The sequence below is a fragment of the Candoia aspera genome, chromosome 3 (assembly GCF_035149785.1).
Source record: "Candoia aspera isolate rCanAsp1 chromosome 3, rCanAsp1.hap2, whole genome shotgun sequence".
In the NCBI taxonomy this organism is placed as follows: domain Eukaryota; kingdom Metazoa; phylum Chordata; class Lepidosauria; order Squamata; family Boidae; genus Candoia; species Candoia aspera.
The window spans coordinates 57,867,888-57,889,532 of NC_086155.1; the positions used below are offsets into that span (position 1 = coordinate 57,867,888).

At 36.2% G+C, this 21,645-nt stretch overlaps 1 protein-coding gene across 2 annotated transcripts in view; it reads right to left on the reverse strand.

The window, feature by feature from the left end:
• Positions 1-21,645, reverse strand: part of TESK2 (testis associated actin remodelling kinase 2) — a 58,731-nt gene that overhangs the window by 8,288 nt on the left and 28,798 nt on the right. For both annotated transcript variants that reach the window (XM_063297824.1, XM_063297823.1), the window contains exons 4-8: positions 20,223-20,271; positions 6,551-6,697; positions 3,141-3,223; positions 1,563-1,638; positions 775-858 (exon numbers count right to left, since the gene is read on the reverse strand). In XM_063297824.1, coding sequence (XP_063153894.1) covers positions 775-858; positions 1,563-1,638; positions 3,141-3,223; positions 6,551-6,697; positions 20,223-20,271 — 439 coding nt within the window. The remainder of the gene's footprint in view (positions 1-774; positions 859-1,562; positions 1,639-3,140; positions 3,224-6,550; positions 6,698-20,222; positions 20,272-21,645) is intronic.

Here is a 21,645-nt window from a genome sequence, read left to right on the forward strand (position 1 = left end):
ATAACTTTGCCAGTTCCCTTAAAGATGATCCTTACGAACATCTCTCCAAATTTCAGCTACATAATATTTCACAGAAATCTGTCTTATATTAACCAGTTTTGTCCATTTATTTTGGCAGTAGCTCTCAAGAATATTAAGACAGACCTTTTATGTCAACTGCTACCTAATTCTTTTTATTGGGACTGAAATTTGCATACACAAAAGCAGTACTCTGTCACTGAGCTAGAGTCCTTTTCACTTTAACAGTTTTTCAAGATTCTTAATGCATGCATTTCTCAAACATGACCTAACACCACATCAATATGCTGCCTGTAAAAAAAAAATTAAGAGAAAAATCATTATAAAAATAGTACTGATATAAAGCAAATAAATGATATAGTGTAAACAAAATAGCTGCCCTTTCATTATGGTCTATGAAAAGGCAAAAGTGATGTGAGTGAGATCTAATCAAAAGAGGAAAACTTCCTTGTCAGACTGTCCTCTTCCCATGACTGAAGCAGCAACAGAAATTTGTTCGGTACTACAACAGTTAATCTCTTGAAAAATGGCTAATTAGTACAACATTCATTTGCAAGGATAATTATGTACTTTAAATGGGGAGGGGAGAGAGAGAGAGATAACAGCATTCTGTGCCAAGCTTGGCATATAAATGTAACAAAGGTTTAATGTTTTATTGCAACTTTTATAGCACATTTAACAACTGTATGGAAATTAATGACTTGTGAAACTCGCTATTTTTTTTCCTGACAGTCCTTATCAGTGCACTTTGCTCACCTCTGTTCGTGGGAGATAGTCTGGGTCTGCCTGGATCCTTGCTATAATCTCACAAAGAATGATCCCATATGAGAACACATCTGCCTAAGAAAGAGAAAATGATCCCAGATTTATTATACAGGTATACTCTTTCTCTTCCCTTCCATCACAGGTCCCCCCCCCATCCTACAAGAGCCATCCTTTGTTCCCATCATCTAACACATGTAAAATGGGTGCCTAACACATTGTAGAAGCTTAAAATACCCACTGCACCACTTATAAAGTATCCAAGCCCCAAAAATTCAGCCAGCTAAAAAAAGACTGCAGTGCTGTTTCTTTATCATTAGAGGGAGCTATAAAACTTGAAAAATTGTTATCAGCTTCCACTGAGTTTTTAAAAAGCTACAGCTCATTGGGAGAAAGAATATTGTTATTAACAAAACAAAAATCAAACATGAAGGGAAAAGTGGCATTGTCCCTTGGTAAGTTGTGTACTTCTGATTTACAGCTTTATAAATCACTATTTCACGAAAGATGGATAAGGACCTATAATATCGTTCCCAATGTTAGCTAAAAATAAGCACCTAAAATGCTTCTATCTCAATTCAGAAAACAAATATTGCCCCACAGTATGTCATGTTTTTCACAGACATCAGAATTTTCATGAGATAATCTAGCTGTGAAACCATAAGACTCAGAAATAGAAAATGTAGCTGATGTAAAAGAAAATATGCTCAGTGCAATGAGAGTTCTTGCCTAAACACCCCAGGACAACACTTTATTTAAACAGTAATTCATTTCAAGCATACCTTTTCATTATATGGCTCATCTCGCAGCACTTCAGGTGCCATCCAGTAAGGAGAACCTACCACTGGCAACTTCTCACTTCCACAAATTTAGAAAGGCAAATGTTAGAACTGCTCTCTCATAAACTTTATGTTTAGTTTCACTATGGGAATGACTCCCGTTCCATCCCAAGCAAAGTATATAGGACAATTTTGTCATTATTTCACGTATTTCACAATCCTGAAAGATATTCTACCTAGGAGGTATATTACAAAGCCTCCTGAAAGTCGAAAATTTTCATGTGCCACAGTGAAAACTTTAAGCAAAACTGAATCCATGTGTGCAAATAATTTATACACAGCAATCAAATCTAAATCTACATAGATGTTTTAAAGGTTTTTTTAAGCTGCAAAATTGTTCTTAAATACATTTTAATGCATCAGTGACCTATTATAAATAATAACTATGGATAAAAAGCACATCGTAACAATACTGATTTGCAGAAGGGTGCAGAGAGGGAACAGAATGATTTCTGAAAGAAATGCTTTTCAGGAAAAAATCCTGGAATCCACCAGCATTTCCAGGATTCAGTGCTAAAATTCAGTTATGGACCACATGAAGGAAGAGTTGACTATATTCAGTGTAACTTGAGCTACTGACAAATACTATGGGCTGGAAGGTGCTGTAATGCTATAGTGTACAGAGATAGCAAGTTCTTTTTTTTTTTAAAGATCCCTTTCATTCCTATTACTAATTCATGGTAACAACTATCACAGAGATACCTATATAAATATATTGCAGCCAACTCAACAAAAAAGCTTATGGCATCTTAAAAATTAACCCATCTATTATGGCAAAGGGATTTCTAAAGGAGATTCTAGCATGAAATAGTTGGTTTAGAGCAAATGATAAAGTCTGATTCTATTTGTGTTCATATACTACTACAAAGGTGCTAGGTTTAAAGGTTGGTTCACAAAATTTAAGGAAGCAGAAAATGTCAACTCCTTATCTAATGAAGTAACCTACTAAACACAAATAAGGTAAAGGTAAAGGTAAAGGTTTCCCTTGACGTAAAGTCCAGTCGAGTCCGACTCTAGGGGGCGGTGCTCATCTCCGTTTCTAAGCCTTGGAGCCGGCGTTGTCATAGACACTTCCGGGTCATGTGGCCAGCATGACGACTCGGAACGCTGTTACCTTCCCGCCGAAGCGGTACCTATTAATCTACTCACATTTGCATGTTTTCGAACTGCTAGGTGGGCAGGAGCTGGGATTAACAACGGGAGCTCACCCCGCTGCGCGGTTTCGAACCGCCGACCTTCCGATCAACAGCTCAGCGGTTTAACCCGCAGCGCCACCGCGTACGTATGTTATAATAAGTATGCTAGTCTTTAAAGTTCACAAATCTTCTCCTGCTCATGCCAATACAGAAAGATTATATTCAAAGGCTAAAATGTAATCAGTTCAGTAAATAATCCAAAGGCCTTTTAAGTTAAATGCTGAATCTTAGAAGGCAATGTTCAATGATTCACAATTATTTAGCTTAACATTATAGTACTTATAGAGTATCTTAAACTCCAATTAGATTTGGAAATAATGCTTACCTATAGTCAGGAATTTTCTCTGCCAAGCCAAAATCACCCACTATAGCAGAGTATCTGTTCTCATCATTCTTTATTAAACAGTTCTGAATAAAAGCAAAGAAGCAGTAACGAGTCTTATGTAAGTATAATACATAATGGCCTTACGGCTATAATAAACAATTTAATTTTGATTTCATCACCCATGGACACGCCAGTATCTGCCAGCCTCTTAGCCCATTTTGCCTTTTAAATGTTTAAAAGATTATTTAATTCTAAACATATTTTTTTTAAAAAACTGGCATGCTGCAAAGCTAAGTGCTATCCTAAACTTTATTCCACATAGGCCCAATGGGTATTCTTAAAAAAAAAAAATGGTGAGTGGGAATAGCCTAGTGCTTCGTTTGTAAATGCAACAATGGTAAGCAAAGGATTGAAAGCAAGTGTCTTTGAGGGGGCAATAAAAAGTAAACCTATGGTTTGACCATTCCTTCTACAGTAGCCATTTGGTGATGGCAACCTTCATGTGGCAAATATTTCACCAAGTGCCTGCAATGTGCTCTCAAAATATCAAATGTGCTCCCTGGACCAAAAAGGTTGAGGACCTTTCTACATTGTGGTGCTGTTCTTTTTTCCTCAGTTAAATAATTTCTGCTCCAACTATTCTGAATATTGAGTACAGCACATAACTGCATATCTGTTAAGAGTAAGCAAGAGTGAATATCAGAATACGTTGAAGGCATCTTGTGATATCAACAACAATATTAATAATGAACAATATAAAGAACAGCTAATGAAGTTGGGGAAAAAACATGATAGTATCAAACCTTCGTGTTTTTTCATGCACAGAGATGGTTGATTTTAGTCCTAAATATTAATGGTTCTTACCTAAATGAATTTTAGAATACACAGCTCATTTTGGGATTTCTAACTGTACATAAAACCCTCTGAACTGTGCTTACCCAATGTATATTGAATCTTTTCAACTACAGCTATTGTTATTTCTAATCAAAGAATGCATTCATTGTTTGCTTGTCACTGAATATTTGTTCACTCCAAAATATACTGAAGTCCTAAAGGAATAAATTTAATCATACTGCAGTGTTAAAAATATGGTAAAAATCCACACTTGAAATTACCTATCTTGTAGTGATTCAATGACAGTCATTTGTTTCCTTTCCTCTATTAGCACATAAGACCATTGTTTGTTTCGTAAATTTCACAGAGGAACTCTTTAAAGTACTATTTTTATTAAGGTTCAGTAAAGAAGCATATTTAGATTTTGTGAACAGGATATTTTTCAGAATCATTTTTAAAAAGTCAATTTTGCACCCCCTTAATTTCCTGGTATTCAAGACAGATCTGTTTCCTTTGAAACAGATGTATATCAAATCTCAACAATAAACTGAAATCAGGTGGATGGCACTTTCTTTTCCTTTTGACAATTTTCCAAGCTTTCCAAAGTTTACTCTGAAGAGCACCACCCACCCACCCCAAACAATTTTAAGAGTGTGAAAAAGACTGCAAGAAGAAAAGGGAAACAACATTAAATCTTAGCTCCACAACTAGCTAGTATTAAGAGAGAGCACTGTTTGTGCTGATATTTCACCTGTCTATTATGACTTTACCACAGTACCTGTACAAGGTATGAGGAAATCTCTTTGCTGTGAAAAGCCAATATTTTTACATTCAATAAATATTTCTAGTTATCATAAATGGTATACTGATTTCTTAAACTCTTGGTTAGTTTAGCCCAAAGTCCTTGGGGTTACAGGAAACTGTGTTTACTTTCTCTTGTTAGGTACCATTGGAAAGTTACTCTAACATGCACAAGTGCACTCATGTAATTTTATTCCACAAGGCTGTGCACTACAATGTGCTTACCAGCACAAAAAGATTGTAAAGAAATCCCAGTGTAGGATGAGAATATCTCAAAAATAAGTGAAGATTGAACATGTATGCAAATTGTGCAACCTGCCACATAATTTTGGGCTCCTGCTTATGCAGATTCAAATTCTACAGAAGATATTGTTGCATGGCTTATAGACCTCACCACTCAAGACATATATCTCTTTTTGGAAGTTTATATACAGTAATCAAAGCTATGCCAAAAAAAAAACACTCTAAAGTTGAACTCTAAATAGTTAACAAATATTTATACATAAACAGATGTGGAAAACTTCTTTTGTGTGTTTGGTAAATTTAACAACTGCTTTGCACTGTGTAATCCTGCTAAGGAAGTGCAACATTTATTTTTTCCTCTCACAAAAAATAAAGCCACTTGCAGTAACTCACACTGGCTGAGAAAAATCTCCATTCACTTTCAGTGAGCTATAGTAACTAAATTCCTCTAAGAGAGTCTTCTTAATATTAAGATATATTACCACAATTTCATTCATTTTTGCTAAAAATTCAGCAATGAATTGGAATTATCAACTGCAATAATATCTGACCTTTCCTACAATGATGAAGTTGATAAATCAAAGTTATAAGCTTCAATTCCAAACAATTTACTGTATTTATGATAGATTTTACAGGTAGAAATGGACAAAGCAGACACAAATGCTGCTGCTCAACAGTATATTCCTGTTGTGGTCACATGACACTGTTGGCAATTTTACTACAGGAATGCTAAAGATGCCTGCTGATCAATAAGAAAAATTCATGCAGTGAAGTATGCTACAGGCATGATAAGACATCATTAGTGAAAATAATTATATTTTGCTCACAACAATAATTAACACAGTAAAATTAGTTTAAATTCTTGTGATAGCACTGCCACTGAAATACATTTCAGCCATAATGCTTTATTTTAATATTCCAGAAATCATCTAAAAGGATCTTGGCCAAGATCACTCTTCAACCACAAATATATGACTCCAAATCAGTATTCTGAAATCTGTAATGATTCATACAAATGTGAGAACGGGCACTTTGGACACTTTTCTTTCCAAAATCAGAGAATATCCCTCAATTCCACTCTGTCCCATCCCTACAGCACTGGCAAATTATTAAGGTATATTCCAGATGCCCACTTACAGTTCTCACATGTTTGCAAAATGACCAGCTTCTTTAAGAATCAGATACATTTTAAAGGTACATATTTGAAGCACATTTTGAAAGCAGCATCACTACTCATTTTTAATAAAGTATTATGTTTTACTCCAATAGATTAGCCTTAGAGTATTACAGAAAGCTAGAAAGCTACAGGAGCATTGTACCAAACAAATTAAACGAGTTTAATTGCACATCCATTTTCCTAGAAATATAATTCTAACTCATTTACCATTGTGGAGTACTTTCTTCTGATAGTAAGACAATGTGGTTTTTTATACAATTGTTTTACAACTGAACACATGAGAAGGGCTGAAGAGAACAAAACAATTCCAAAAATTTTGCTGTCCACAAAATATAATCAAATAGGAGAACAGTACCTTGGAAGTCAAATCTCGGTGGAAAATTCCTTTATAGTGAAGATAACTGAGTCCAAGAGCAATATCCAATGCCAGCTTTACTCGCACAGTCCAGGGCAAGTGCTGATTACTATCTAACAACTGCTCCAGGTTACCATAGTTGATATACTGTAAAAAAAACAAAAAACAAAGCTATAGTTAAGAATGTAGTTCAAAGCAAACAAAAAAACAAACACTAATGAGAAAAGATGGTGGATTTAAACATGGAGTTGGATTTAGTGAAGAGCTCTTCCTTGTCTTAGTAGGATAACACATTAATCTAACTATATTTAAATATCCTATTATAAACCAGTATATAGTTACTGAATTAATACACGGTGACTTCTTAGAGCTCTTCCCTGGATCCTCTAGCTGAGCAAAAATTTCCTTTTTGATTCCATATTATAAAGATGAGAATAAGCACTGAAAGAAGATGCAGTAATTTTGATAATTTTGATTCTTACTATGCCCAATTCCTTAAAGTGCTCATAAAAGTTAGTAACACAAGTTTAAGAACAGGCAAATGCAGTAGATATTTATAACACAGTATCCTGGATTTTCATAATCATAGTTACTATTTACCAGCAGAGGGTGGCACATATTTAAAGCTCTCTTCTCCCCTATATTTTTACAATAATGAGTTTTTCTCTAGCTCACTTATGAATCTTATGATTAAGGATTATACAACTTTGCAAACTGTGGCGAAATTCTTCTACAAGCCAGTTCAAATTTCAAGACTGCACAGTAGTATTATCAAATGATAAATCACATATGTTATAAAGAAAAAAATTAACAATATGCAAAGAAATGAACATGAATTCTTCATACATTTTATATCTGACAGCTTAGTATTAACATAAAACAGTATCCTGGTACTGTCTACTGGGCAACAAATGAAAGAGCTGTTAATTTCTAGTTAAAGTACCCAAGAATCTAAAGAAGATCAAAACATTTTATTTGCATGGAGATTAGCACAGATCTTAGTACCTCAGCATCTTATGCCAGAAGCATTTTAGACTGTCACAGAGAGTATGATGGCATACCATTTTTTTTAATAGGCCCGTAATATATTTCTGCTGGGGCAAATAATTCTGTATCTTATGAAGATCATCTTACTGTCTGGATTACCCTTTGTAGATAACAGCTTGTTGGGCCCCAGATAAATACAGGTATTGTTCAGTGAGGCCTGCATCACATTCAGTGCAGCAAGTTTTCAGCAAGATGACCTTTGTTTGTGATGGAAATGTTAAGTTGTTTGAACTGGAAAATCTTCCACCAGAAATTGATACTTTTTAAATCAATGAAACTAAACAAATTTTATGAGAAGACCAGTAGCTAGTAATTATGTATTTGCAAAGTGAATTTATGAACTGGGACAACTCATGGAAGAGCTACACTAACATGGGAAGTTATTTGTTTATTAATGTTAAATGAAGCAAAACAGATGAGCAACTGAGGACAATAACTATAATTGCAATTATTTCAATTACTGTATTTCTCAAGTTCAAACTAAAGAGAGGGATGGAAACAAATCCTATTGCTCAGGTGAGTTTTACCATCTGCTACTGGCCAGATGGCCTACTTACGGCTTTCCAAAACGGCTTTCAGAACACGCAACAGGATAAAGTTGAGTGCTCGCAAACTGTTTCTCAGTTCAGAAAGCCTGTGAGATTTTGATAACAGTCAACGGATTGAAAGTTCTGCTGCTGAACACCTAGTCAATGAGTAGGAAAACAGTTGGCCAAGCTATTTTATCACAGACCAGATTGGAAGACCAGTTTCTCTACCTGGATTCTCTACATAGCAGCAGGCAAAGACACAGAACTTCAGTGGTCTACTATGATTTTATAATACACACCAGGTGCCCTGTTCTTATTTTGAATGTGGGTATCTGAAGGTGGCATTCTAGACATAATAGGCTCTCCAGTTCTGAGCTATCTGGGCCAGGCAAACAACCGATGCTGAAGTTTTCCCCAACTTGTTTTGATGAAGGACATCCTGAGGTTATCTTGTGAGAATGCTTCAACTTCATGATTGATACTTGGAGACTCTGTGGATGTGGAAGAGAGTAATTAAGGTGTTCCATTCTAAAAGATCTATGTATCTCAATAACTTCCCAATGCTCCTTATGAATTTTTCTATCATTTTAGCAAGGAATTATTTTAAATTCCTGTTTGATTTCATTTCCCAAAATGCAGAAATGACATGAGTAGGAATGTTCTTGAGCATCTTTTCACAATGTAGAATACAATATAAACTATGGTAAGCTAATATATTAATGTATTGTATCATGTTATTTTTTAAAAATTTAGTTGTTGATTCTTGTCTCCATTGGTGTTTTATGCTGTACTGATTAGAATCCACTGTGGATGTTTTAATTGTTATACTGTACGCTCTGTAAGTCACTAAGAGTTATTTGATTGTGGCAGGGTACAAGTCCAGTCAATCAATCAGGATGCCATAGTTATTAAATGGCCAACTAATGTAACTACAATCTGTATTTATCTAATAATAAGGGAACTTTTCAGTTTATACAACCCATAAATGGGATCAGGCTCCTTGGAGAATTATAGCCAACTTCATATGGACTTGACCCTTGCCTTTCCTTCCTTATAAAGTCAGGGAGAGCAATCAAATGATGAATGAAAGTGGTGAACATGGCTTTAGCATGCAGCTTGATTGCATGACACCTAAAAGTGCATGAGAGTTTTATATTAATCAAAATGAGTTTCAAAATACCTACCTCAGCCTCTGTAGGACAAATAAAATATATTGAAATTGAAATCCAATATATTTGGAGGGCACGAGGAAGATGAATCTGTTTAGAGATCTGGATGGCTCCCACCCTGATGATGTTTAAGAACCTATTAAAGAACTGGTTATTCTCCCAGATACTGGAGCAGAGCAAAGGTTGAGCCCCTGCTGGATGGACTTTGTTTGGTTTTATGTTGTTTCTGGGGCTGTTTCATTTTGTATTTTGTACATTTTTTAAACTTTTAATTGTAAACTGCCCAGAGTTGTTGGGAGTTGGGCAGCCTATAAATTGTTTGAATAAATAAATAGCCTCCAAGGTTCTATATGAAGTGATATTTCAGCTCCAAATATTTCTGGGTAAAATAGATTGTCCATTTCAATCTAGCTTTAGATATGGTTATGGTACAGGCTTCAGATGGCCCAATATATGCCCTGAACTGGTGTTAAGGAATGTTACTCCATTGGTTTTGCAGAATCTCTACAGCTTTCGATACGTTCAGCCTTACACATATCTTGACCACTTATCTAAAATGGGACTAGAAGGTACACTATCCAGTGGTTCTGGTCCTTTTTGGAGGGACATTTTCAGATTATTTGCACTATGAGATACCTTTTTAATACCATGACTATGGTGTTCCTTGTTCCACATAAACGTAACTTCTGAGAGAGACTGTTTATAGTGTTGGGGTTTAATGTGCCTATTCCTTCATATGGCACCTGTGATCATACAATTTTTGGTTATCTTGGAACATTTCATAATGCAAGATATATACAGTGGTTTTCATGATCATATTCTCAACTGTTACAGGAAATAAAGATTTAGAACAGGATGTAATTTCCAAACCACCTCAATTCCTTTATTATGTCCAAACTGAGGGAAAATCTGGTTAACTGAACTGCAGTTTGAACTACCACTGTTCATCTAAGCAGAATAACCTCCCCATTCCACTTGGAAAATAATAGGGACTCCTATTTTAAATGTAGATGCTGACGACCTGAAACCATGTTGTGGAGGGAGGAAAGAGTGCACATGAATATCTCCTTTTAAGGGGAGATGCGCGGTGATAGAAATGTGAATAATAAGTAAATAAATAAAATATGTAACTCACGGCTATTTAGTTACCCAACTAAATTACAGTTCAGAGGTAGGTAGGAAAATTCAAAGACTTTTAATAGTGCAACTATACCCAATTTCGTAATAATTGGTCTCTTAGTTGCATGAACTTTGTTCCTTATAACTGCAACTTAATCTGGTATCAGTGCAATTAGCATGTGAAAAAGACACTTGCACAGAGAACATAATACATGACTGGCAGGAAAAAAATCCTCCACAGAAACGGTAAGCCCATTTCTCTTTTCTACAGCTACATCTCTTTTCTACAGATCTGTGCTGCAAGACTTTCCATCCTGCACCTCCTTGCTATCATAGAGTGGTGTTTGAATTTTTTCATATCAGATCTAGTACTCACAAAGTCTACAATTTATTTTACCATTCATAATTGTCCCTAATCAAAACCCTTGTGTAATGATTGCCTATTCAAAATCACTATCAAACTCACACAAGGCTTTACTCTTTTAGAAGAGTACCCAGATACATCTCTTTAATTTTACTTTTAAAATTATTTTAGTGTTCTACTGTTTATGCATAAAGAGTTGCAGTACCCTGGCTTGATGATTTTTTAGGAAAAAAACACGGTCTTAAACAGTAACAGTGCAAAAGGCAATTTTTAGTTGAAATGCATTAGGCTTGTAACTATTTTATTATCATACTAAGATTGAGGCAGCATATAAACTGATAGATAGGCCACTATTTTTTGTGATATGTTGGAAGTTCTAGTAGACTTTCACACCTCTCCATATGCAACAACATACAACTTGAATGAATAGGAACAAAATGAGGTATAACAGATACCATGGACTGACTCTTATGTACATTAAATGGCTTGGCCATTTAATTTTCTCCACAAGATTCCTATTATGTATGGCATTATATAAAGGAAACATTGTGTGAATCAGATTATTCATAAATCAGTATGTCAGGAAAGAAGTCAAGAAAGGAATAATTACACTTTTTTGCAACTATACATACAGTTGCCATGAACCATGAACATTTGGATGCATGGCACCTAGTTAATATTAAGGATGATATATGCAGTTCTGTAACTGGAATCAAAAAGTCCAACTGTGTGAAATACAGACTTCTTTCAGGCATCATTTATTTAACCAATAAAGATGCATAGAATTATGAGTTCACATTTTAAGTGTTATGCCTTTGAGCACTCATACATTCTTATGAGATTTCGTTATGTATCAATCCTTCAAGCATCAACTATCTAATACATGCTAGAAAAAATGGACAGACTCCTATCAAAATTGACATTAATGGTTTTACAAAGTTAAAATTTATCTTTATTAAGACTAGTGTTTTGAGAGTATCCTATGATAGCGTATCCCCGATACTAATCATGTGACAGCCTATATTACCAGAACTCTAAGAAACATGCAAACTTTCAAGATAAAAACAGTGCTAAAACAATATGGGTGGATTCACTGTATGGGCTCAGTTACTCATAAGTATTAAAACACAGTGGATGTTCAAAGTTGCAGGGTAGGGAACAGTATCAAGTCCTCAAAAGCAGCACCATCTAAGTCTTGTAGACTTTTTCCTTAAAAAAAAACCCCTAACTACTTACATAGAAGAAAATTAGATTGTAGTTGGAACATACATATGTATTTATGTGTTTATTTATAATTTCAATGTCTAAGGCCATCCATTCACCAATGAGACTGGGTCGCTAAATTGTCCAAAGACGCTACGTTATTTGAAAGAAAAGTACATAAATTAAAGCAGTAGGCAGATTAAAGACTGGATTTTTAGAAGAAACTATTGTTGTCCACCATATTACTGAAAGAAGATAAATCCATCTTTTGTGCAATCAAGGGAGAATCTGAATAGTCTATGACTCAGTTAAGAAGTATTAACTAATCGCAGTTGGCAACTGAGACTCTTATGATCTTGCATGCTTTTCGTGCAATTTCCCTCTTCAATTTGCTATTTATTAACTATGGTGTGTTATTACATATGATACTTAGTACTCATTTCTGAATTATGATTCAGAAATCCATTTCAATCCATGTTCTCAAACTGTGGCTTGAAACAGATTAGTGAAAACTGGAATTTGAGGGAAAACATCATGTAAAAGATGGGAGGAGAAGAGGCAGCTTGGTGGGATACTCTTCCACAAATAATAGTTTAATATTGCACTTGAAATGAGTCATAACAGAGGTGAAGCTACAAAAAAGCTTGCTCTGCAAGGAGCTCTAGCATACTGCAACCCATTTGATCTGCTATTACTTCCAACACCACTGTACACTCAATCTGTATTTTGCCTCTTGCAATCCCCATCAACTATGGGTCACACTTCCCTATTTTCTGTGGCACTGCAGCTCATGGGCAATACTTTCATCCAATCACTGCTCAGCCTAAATTAGCCAACAGCGGAATGCAAAAATACAAGGCAGCCAATCAATGTGTAAAAGCCCCCATTCCCTTTCACAGTGAAACCAGCCTTTCCTCACGCTGTTGTATATACAGAAGACGTTTCTGGAGTTATCATCCCCTCCCCCTAACAGGCATTTATCTACCTCTATTTATATACCTATATGGTGCCTTATTAAACACTCCCCCTCAGCCTGCAATGGCAGGTATTGTGTAGAGGTGTTGTGCAGGCATTGGGCGGTCACTGGACTCTTTCAAGGGAAGAATTCATTGTGAACCAATTACCAACACTAAAAAGCTAGAAAAGCTTCCCCTCTGCTTCTGCCAAATCAGCTTTGTTGATGGAGTGTGTTTCACATAGCTGAGAGTTTTATGCTGGCAAAGCAGCATTCCTGGATTTTTCCATGACTAGGGATGATCAAAACAGAGCAGGGAGATGGGTGTGTGTGGTAAGCATTCTATCCAATAAGAAACTACATGGATGGCTCCGAAATGTACCCATTTGTATGCAACTTGCTACTTTACAGAGGCAAGGAACAACAAGAATTACTACATTTTGCATGGGTGACTAGCAAGTGTGTGACAGGCCACTGACAGACTAGAGTCTTATATCATGCAAAAAATGGGGATACCTGGTCCACCTACATAAGAGTACTTTATAGATATGGTAGAATTCACAGTCCCTTGACTCTCATTAGTTTAAATTTCCCTAAAAAATTCTCATTATAGCGAAGCAATCTTTGGTGACTGACATCTTCCCAGCTTTTTAAAAAGGGAGCAGGAAAGACCACCACCATGGCTATTCCTCTTTGCAGCAATGTATGGAATGAACTGGGGGCTCTTGTTTTTGAAATGATTGCTGCTAGACTAATCTATAGGAACTACAGTACACCACAGGTAACTTTGAAGCTCTTGCTAAACATGAAACCATCTCTAAAGGTTAGGTAGGATATGCCTCTTGCTAACTTTGTGAAGTAATTAAATAAAACATTCAGTATATAGTTTTTTAGTGCAGTGTTTCAAGTGTACGTACAAGTTCCTGAATAATTCCTCTAAAAGCAAATAATTTTATACTGGAAAATTAAATTAGGCCAAGAAGCTATTCAGCTGGACTCATTGATTGAGCAGGTCCATTCATCAACATAGCAAATATCTCCTGGACAGAAACAATTTCAAACTTTCAACTTATAATATAGCACAGCAGTCCATTCTTGAAACAAATCTAAAAAATCCATTGACTACTACAGGCTTATGGATTCATCTAAATTAGTTCCTGTGCTGGCCTGTTGTACTTTGGACATGTTAAGAATATGAGGTGGACAAAGGTACTACAGTCTCAGGCATTTTCACCATGCTTCTGACATATCCCTAGACTATACCAGAGTTGTGCAAAACATTTCAAATTTGAATCTTTTCAATGTGTTTCAAATATACATGCAAACTAGTTGTGTCTATCATTTTGAGTGCTCTGAGCTGTTTCAAAATTAAAACACTTCCACAATGATCAAGACACCCTCTTTCAAATGCAAGACATACACTGTTTCATATTCAAAACAACTGTTTGAGACAACTGAAATTTAAAACATTTTGCATGTCTCGTCTACTCTATTTCTGGCCATATTGCTAATAAAACACTTCCAAAGGGGCAACCACAGCAGCAAAATGATGTGCCCTCACTATCAAGTTCCATGCAGCTGAGCAAGACAAAGGAAGGCAGAAGTATACAGACTTCAGTGAGGTATCTTTAGTGGTAGTCTTGCGGTAAATACACAATCTTGGAAACTGCAAGAGAAATTTCCAACCCCCATTTACAGAGGTTTTTTTAAGGCAGAATCTCTTTGAATAATTTGAAATACTTCTTGCCCCCTGGCAGAGCTGTCATTGAGAAAATAAACTACCAATAATCTCCTGTTTCTTGATTGTTTATGTCTAATCTCTCTTCCCTTTCTTTTCCAGCCTCCCCACAACCTCTCACCCTCATCCAAGAACTTGGATGCCTGAGGATAGGAAGATCTTTGACATTCAAAGCTCTTGATGCCTTCACCAGGAATCAGAGGATCAGAGCTTAACGGTTTATTATGAGAAAAATGACAAATGCTTCAACAGTGATTTTGTGAGAATTATTTCATTTAGTTTTTTTCTTAAATCAAGCATCCACATATACATTCAACAGATAAATCCTGAATAAGAAAAAGGCCATCACACATCAGTAATAAAATATTTTCTACTTGTGCAGAACAACTGGCAATCTCTGTTCAAATTTTTCAAAGGCCATGACAGTTACTAAAAATAATTTCATGAAATATGCATTAAGATCTCAAGAGGCTTCACTACTAAGTATCTGAATCATTTGAAGACAGTATCCAAGCCAAAAATAATAATGTGGAAGGTTTTTTTTGAGCTACAACATGACTTCTCTGTATCAAACAAATGTGCTCTCATGCAACAACAAATATTCCATTTAGTATTGGTGAAGTATACAGATTTTACCCTGGTGCAGTGCAAACTAAGTAGTATGTTTCTTCCACCAAATCACTTGATTCAGAAGGGATGTCTGTGTTAAAGACACGCGCCTATCCACACCTCCCAGCTCTATCAAAGCAACTGTCACCAGCACTCAGAATGTTTCTGTTAAACAGGATCTCTCATTGCCACTACTCCTGCTGATTCTATATCCGTTACTTCAGGAAAACTCTGCCAACTTCTTTCGCTGCACAATTCCCATATTCATTGCAGTGGTGCTACAAAGATTAAAATAAGTATAATAAAATCAAATATTTTTGCCTTTAAGCCATACGAGAAAACATTTAGGTAAAGAGAGAAAAGCCTCTTTAATCTCCCCTATCGGAAGCAGCATGTGCTGACCTGGGCCATAGTAAAACTACATGTACTACACATTTTCCCCCCAAAATGAAATTGACAGCATTCTCCCTCTATCCCCACATCAGTTTGCTGTAGTACAGAAACTTCCCTGTCAAGGGCCATGCTCAATGAGAGGCCACAATGCCACATGTCACAACTGCATGACAATCATAGGTGGAGAGAAAGTACTAATGAGTACTACCTCTTTTCTCTCTCTGGCCAGGAGTCTAAACTGATTTCCTTGTGGAGCTTCTGAAAATAAGCTGAGGGTTATATGCAATATTATGATTATTTATAGACTGCCATCCTTTTGCTACAGTTTCAGGCTGAATCTAGCTCTTAGGAACTTCATAGCAAATAAAAATCAGGAAAAGGTCATGGCAGAGGAGCAGCCAAGTAACTAAGAAAAGAAGTGTTACAAACAATAACACCACCACCAAAACCACCAGTTCATTTCTAGAACTAAGCTTTTATTTGGGTTTCTGTCCCATAGAATAATTTTTAATGAAGTATATTAACTGCTGCAACTTTTAATTACTTGCAATAACTTTATCTTGTTATAGACAGAACACTAAGCCTACATTACAAGGGTTTCAGATCTTTTATATAATAATCAGCTAAGAATTGAAGCATTCTTCAGGTAAATTCTACAGAAGTAACTAAGGATAATAATCTTACCCCAGCACAAGGTTCTGTAGCATCTGTTTGGAGTTCATAAACAACTACAGCTAGTACATGTATCTGTCATTCATTTTTATAGGATAACCTCTTCTATAGTGGCACTTTCAACATGTTCAAAAGTGTGTTGCAATAACATTAGAATAATATTGGATAGAGGAAAGAAAGATAATCTTGTTTCTCACTGGTGCTTATTTTGTCAAAGAATGAGGATAGGTTCTCCAGCACTAATTCTGCACAACAAAAATCTTTCCACTGAATGAAATGCCACTCTTTAAAAGAATAAGGAAAATAAAAATAGTAAAATGGAATAGGCAGAAACACTGTGCCAGTCAATTATTGCAGTAATAGAGGTGAGGAACCTGCTTCAGTTGGGGAGAGAGAGTGTAAAAATACATTCTAATTGTGAGATGAGCCTTCCATGATGGTTTTGATCTCTTCTTTCACAAGCTTTCAAACATTTTAAAATCAAAATCCTGTGTTCATTTATTCAAAATGCAGTCCTACATAAAGGATTAGAAAAGGAGACATAAGCTTTTACCAATAGATCCACTCTGATGAAACTAATGAAGAGCACAGAAGAGCAGAAGACATTCAGAGTCCTATTAGAAATACCCTAATATTTGTGAAGTACAGCATATTTGACTTAGAGCATTAACTAATACACATATAAGCACATTCTACACAAGAATCCCACTTTACACAAGCTGAAGTTTCATTTTACAGTTATAAGATGTGAAATGCCTATTACAGACAATATCACAAGTAAGACTACTTACAGTTAATGAACAGATGCACAGAGAATGTACTATAATTAACATGCAGGGAAACCATATTTTAAAAAGAAAATAGGCACATAGCTACTACTTTTACACATTGCAATTGGAAACCAAAGCAGAAGTCAACAAGGAACCTACTAGTTCCACAATATATAAGCAGCTAGAAACAAATTACATTGAAAAGCAAAAATCACACTCAAAACCATGAAAAGAACTCAGAGATCTTTGACCAGGTGAAGCAACCTGGTGAACTCCTGATATTTGCAACTCCCACAATATTTTGTCTTTGTTAGTAGGGACTGCTGAGAATTGAAGTTCAAATGTCTTCAGGTTACCTATCAAACAAGATTTTCCATGTCTGTAGGTACATTATATTTTAGCAATCTTGCTAAAATGAACCAGTCACTGTCTGGATGAAAGGCTACCTGGGACCCCAAAAACATTATCTTAATGTTGTTGATACATGAAATATGGTAATCCGTAACACTGACTGAAAAATATTTGGTTAACAAAAATCTGACATCTCATTTTCACTCACTAAATCCCAAACTACAATTTATACTCACAAACAGTATGTGCAAATATTTCAAAAGAATAACCTACAATTGATTAGTAAAGGGACTGTTTCTTAATCAAAGAGCCATTTTACTTTACCATTACAGTATTTCAGAAACAATGAGTTTGCCAAGGGAAAAGCGTGTCCAGAGATATTTCCATTGTGCAAAAAAGTGGGTAGGTGAGTGTGATGATTGGAGGGACAAGGGGGGAGAACAGCCAATCAAGGGATGGCAATGCAGGACACCTCCTCCCAGGTTATATTCCAGGATGAGGAGGCTGGAAGTGGAGGTGGATTTGGGAGGTGGAATAACTGATTTGTCTAAGGAAGACAGGATTCCGAATAATTGTAGCATCAGGGTAGGCTAGTATTGAGACGCTAGAGATATTTTGTAAATGTCAGCCCATTTTAAAACCTTGTTTAAATTACTTAATACAAGTCAACTTTCTATGTTAACCAAGTACCTGTTCCAACCTATATCTTTTTCCATATTCCACCCAGTACTGTTATCTTATAAATTTTTAGAAGTTTCTAAACTAGAAAGGAGGTTTAGTGGTGGCAGCAGAACATATAAATAATACAGGAAAAGACCTCTACAACAAGAAGGGTATGCAACAGTAAGACGAGGTGAGTATTAAATAGCTGAATAAACATTAACCAATTAAGATTATGTGAACATTCACAAATCCAAGATCTCTTCTGAACATAAAGATCCTTATCAGAAATTTTGAGAGCATCTTCCTAATGTTTCAAGCATACATGCCTAAATTAAATATTTTACCCTATGGGTTGCCAGTCTTCTGACAGAACATGAATGTAAGGAATGGAGAACAGAGGAAGCCATTCGTATTTTTGCATAGCATCATAAATAAAAATATCCATTAAAGGAATGGCCAAGCAGAAGAACAGAATCTATACAGAATGATGACACAAAATGCATTGCAATTGTATCTTAATAAAGGTAGTCCTCGCTTAATGACCACAATAGGGACCAGAATTTCAGTTATTAAGTGATGCAGTTGTTAAGTGAGGCACCATATGACCAGACCCAATTTTACAACCATTTTTGTGGCGGCTGTAAAGCGAGTCACTGGGGCCATAAAGCGAACTGTGATGGTCATAAAGCAAATCAATTGTTTCCAATTGATTTTTCAGGTAGAAAGCCAGCTGGGGAGGTCACAAATTGTGATCACATGACCGCGGGACCTGCACAGTCGTAAATGCGAGTCAGTTGCCAAGCACCCAAATCGTGATCATGTGACCGCAGGGGTGGTGCAATGGTCATAACTTCAAGGACAGGTCATAAGTAACTTTTTAGCCCCATCGTATCTCCAAACCATTGTTAAACAAATAGCCGTTAAGTGAGGACTACTGATACTACTTATTGGAAGTGATGGTATACAGTCATTTATAGAAATGCTATATAGCTATCAAATGTTAATATCCCTCCTGATGTTCTAGAAATTGTGTTGCCATTAAGAGATATTTCAGTTCAATGCTGTATGGCATAATCGGAAGCGGTAAAAATGATTCAACCACAATGTTGGCAATTTTCTGTTTTGATAAGAGACTTAAAAATGTGCTTGTGCTAGATTAAATACAGCAGCTGCAATCATGCTATAAAGCTTGATCTGCCCTAATCACTGACTGATATTTACACACAAACACACGCACACAAATGCATGTGGTATGTGTGTGTGTGAGAGAGAGAGAGACATGGACCCTACTGGAGAAGGATGGGTTAAAAAAATATTTGCAGAGCTGTTGTGAGGAATTTTCTATGCATCTAGATGATAAAATTGCTCTGATCTACTCAGAACTGGACATTAGCTAGACAAGTCCTAATGCGATAACAAAGACTACTTCTTGCAAGGTTTTCTGGGATGAGCCTTTGAATCCTCAGGAAGTGGACAGGTTCTTTCTGAAAACAACTCTGCCACATGTGGTCTGGATCTTGGCTCTTCCTGGTTGATGAAAATCTCTAGGGAGGTAGCTGGTAGCTGGTTCAGGGTGGCAGTAAATGCATCCTTGGGAAAAGGGGTGATGCTGCCTGACTTGAAGGTGGTAGTGCTGGTACAGTCTCTCCTCAAGGGTCATTTGACCCCCAATCCAGAAGAGTTATCAACCAGTCTTCAACTTTCTCTTTCTGGGGATGGCTGCTGAGAAGGGTGGTGAGACTGCAGTTGCAGAAAGACCTTGAAGAAATATTATCTGGACCAATTCAGTCTGTTTTCAGAAATGAATATAGCACCAAAACTACACTGCATACCCTTAGATGACCCTTGGTGAGACTGGGAAAGTGAGCATGCAACCCTCCTAGTATTCTTTGATTGCTTAGCAGCCTTTGATACCATAGGTCATGGTATCGTTTTAGACCGTCTCCAAGGGTTGGGAGTACTGGCAAGGTACTGTTTTGCAGTGGTACCTATGTCAGAGCTATGCTAGTCTACTTCATTAAACATGTTGCTTAGCAGGACCATAAGAAAATTTGCAAAGCCAAGGGGAGGAGAGGTAATCAAAGCTTACCTCAGTAAGGGCATGCAATTGTCCTTGATGTACACAGACACCCATAAACCTACAAAACAGGAGTAAAATCTTAAGTCAGAAACAGTGGATTTAGTAGGGGTTCATTACCTTTGAATCATTATAGTACAACTGCAGTTTTACAGAAATTTTGGAATTTTGGATGACACCAGTTCCAAAACATTACACAACTGTTTTGCATTCAAATATACAGGCAAAATATAATCCTGCTTTGTAAGAAAGACAGTAACACTCTCCCTTTAGCTCAAGTATAAATAAACTAGTGTATTTGAGAATAGGAAATAAATCCCAATTGTCCTATTCTTAGATACATATAAGGAGTTTGAGAATGTATATAATTGTTCATATTTTCATAAAAAGAAAGTTTAAAGCATGAGGTAGAGAAGTCTTCTTGTTTTTATACTGAAAATAGTAATCTACGAAGTGAGAGTTTGGTAAGCCTGTGCAATTTGTTCTGCCTGTATGAAATATGAGGCCATGATTATTACAAATATGGTACAAACTTAACACACTAGTACTGAAATAAATGGATATAGATAAGTACACCCACCCCTCATTTTAAGCAGAGTACCAAATGATTAGGACTATTTGTTAAATGGTGATAAACAATTTCAAAGACTTACAGCCAAAACAATACACATAATTCTACATGCAGTGTAATCATCATAGCAAAATTAGAAAAAAAACACAACCTACTTACTGTAAAATTTTACGTATATTAAATGAAAGTATGGGTTTTATATACTAGGGTCTAATAATATGGCATTTACTGTACAGGCCTTACTGGATATGAGCACACCTTCCTAGTTGCTCACCAACCCTCCCTCTGCTATCTTTTAGAAAAAATTGGAGAGGGGAGAGTTAATTATTTATTTTCTAAAATCACCTTTTTTCTGGCTAGAAAGCAGCTGAACTCTGGCCTCCATCCGCAATACACCTCTGGGTCTCACATGTACTCAAAGCATTATTCAAAGGGAAAAGAAGCCTGAGCTCAGCTGTTTCCTAATCACTTGCCAAAACTTTTTTTTAAACATAAAAGAGGGAGAAGGAGAAGAAACAGTTCCTGCAGTGAGGATCAAGTGATGGGACTGGAGAGGCCATGATGAGTGAAACAGAATCGTGCATCCCAGGCGCAGGAGGAAGAATAGAGAATGGAGTATGATCCTGAAGGAGAACTAACCATGAACTGGTTTTGTACTTTATGGTTTAGACATCACATCCAGTATATATTCAGTTCTTGGGCAAATGCATTATTTTTCTTTTAACATCAGACAAGTACCTCTGTCAAATGCTTGTTTGGTATTTTGCCATTTTATTAACTGCCAATCCCTATGCTAGCTAGCCATTTTCTAACAGAGCCTATGCCATTTTCAAAGAATTTTACAAATTAAATTTGAAAATTAAT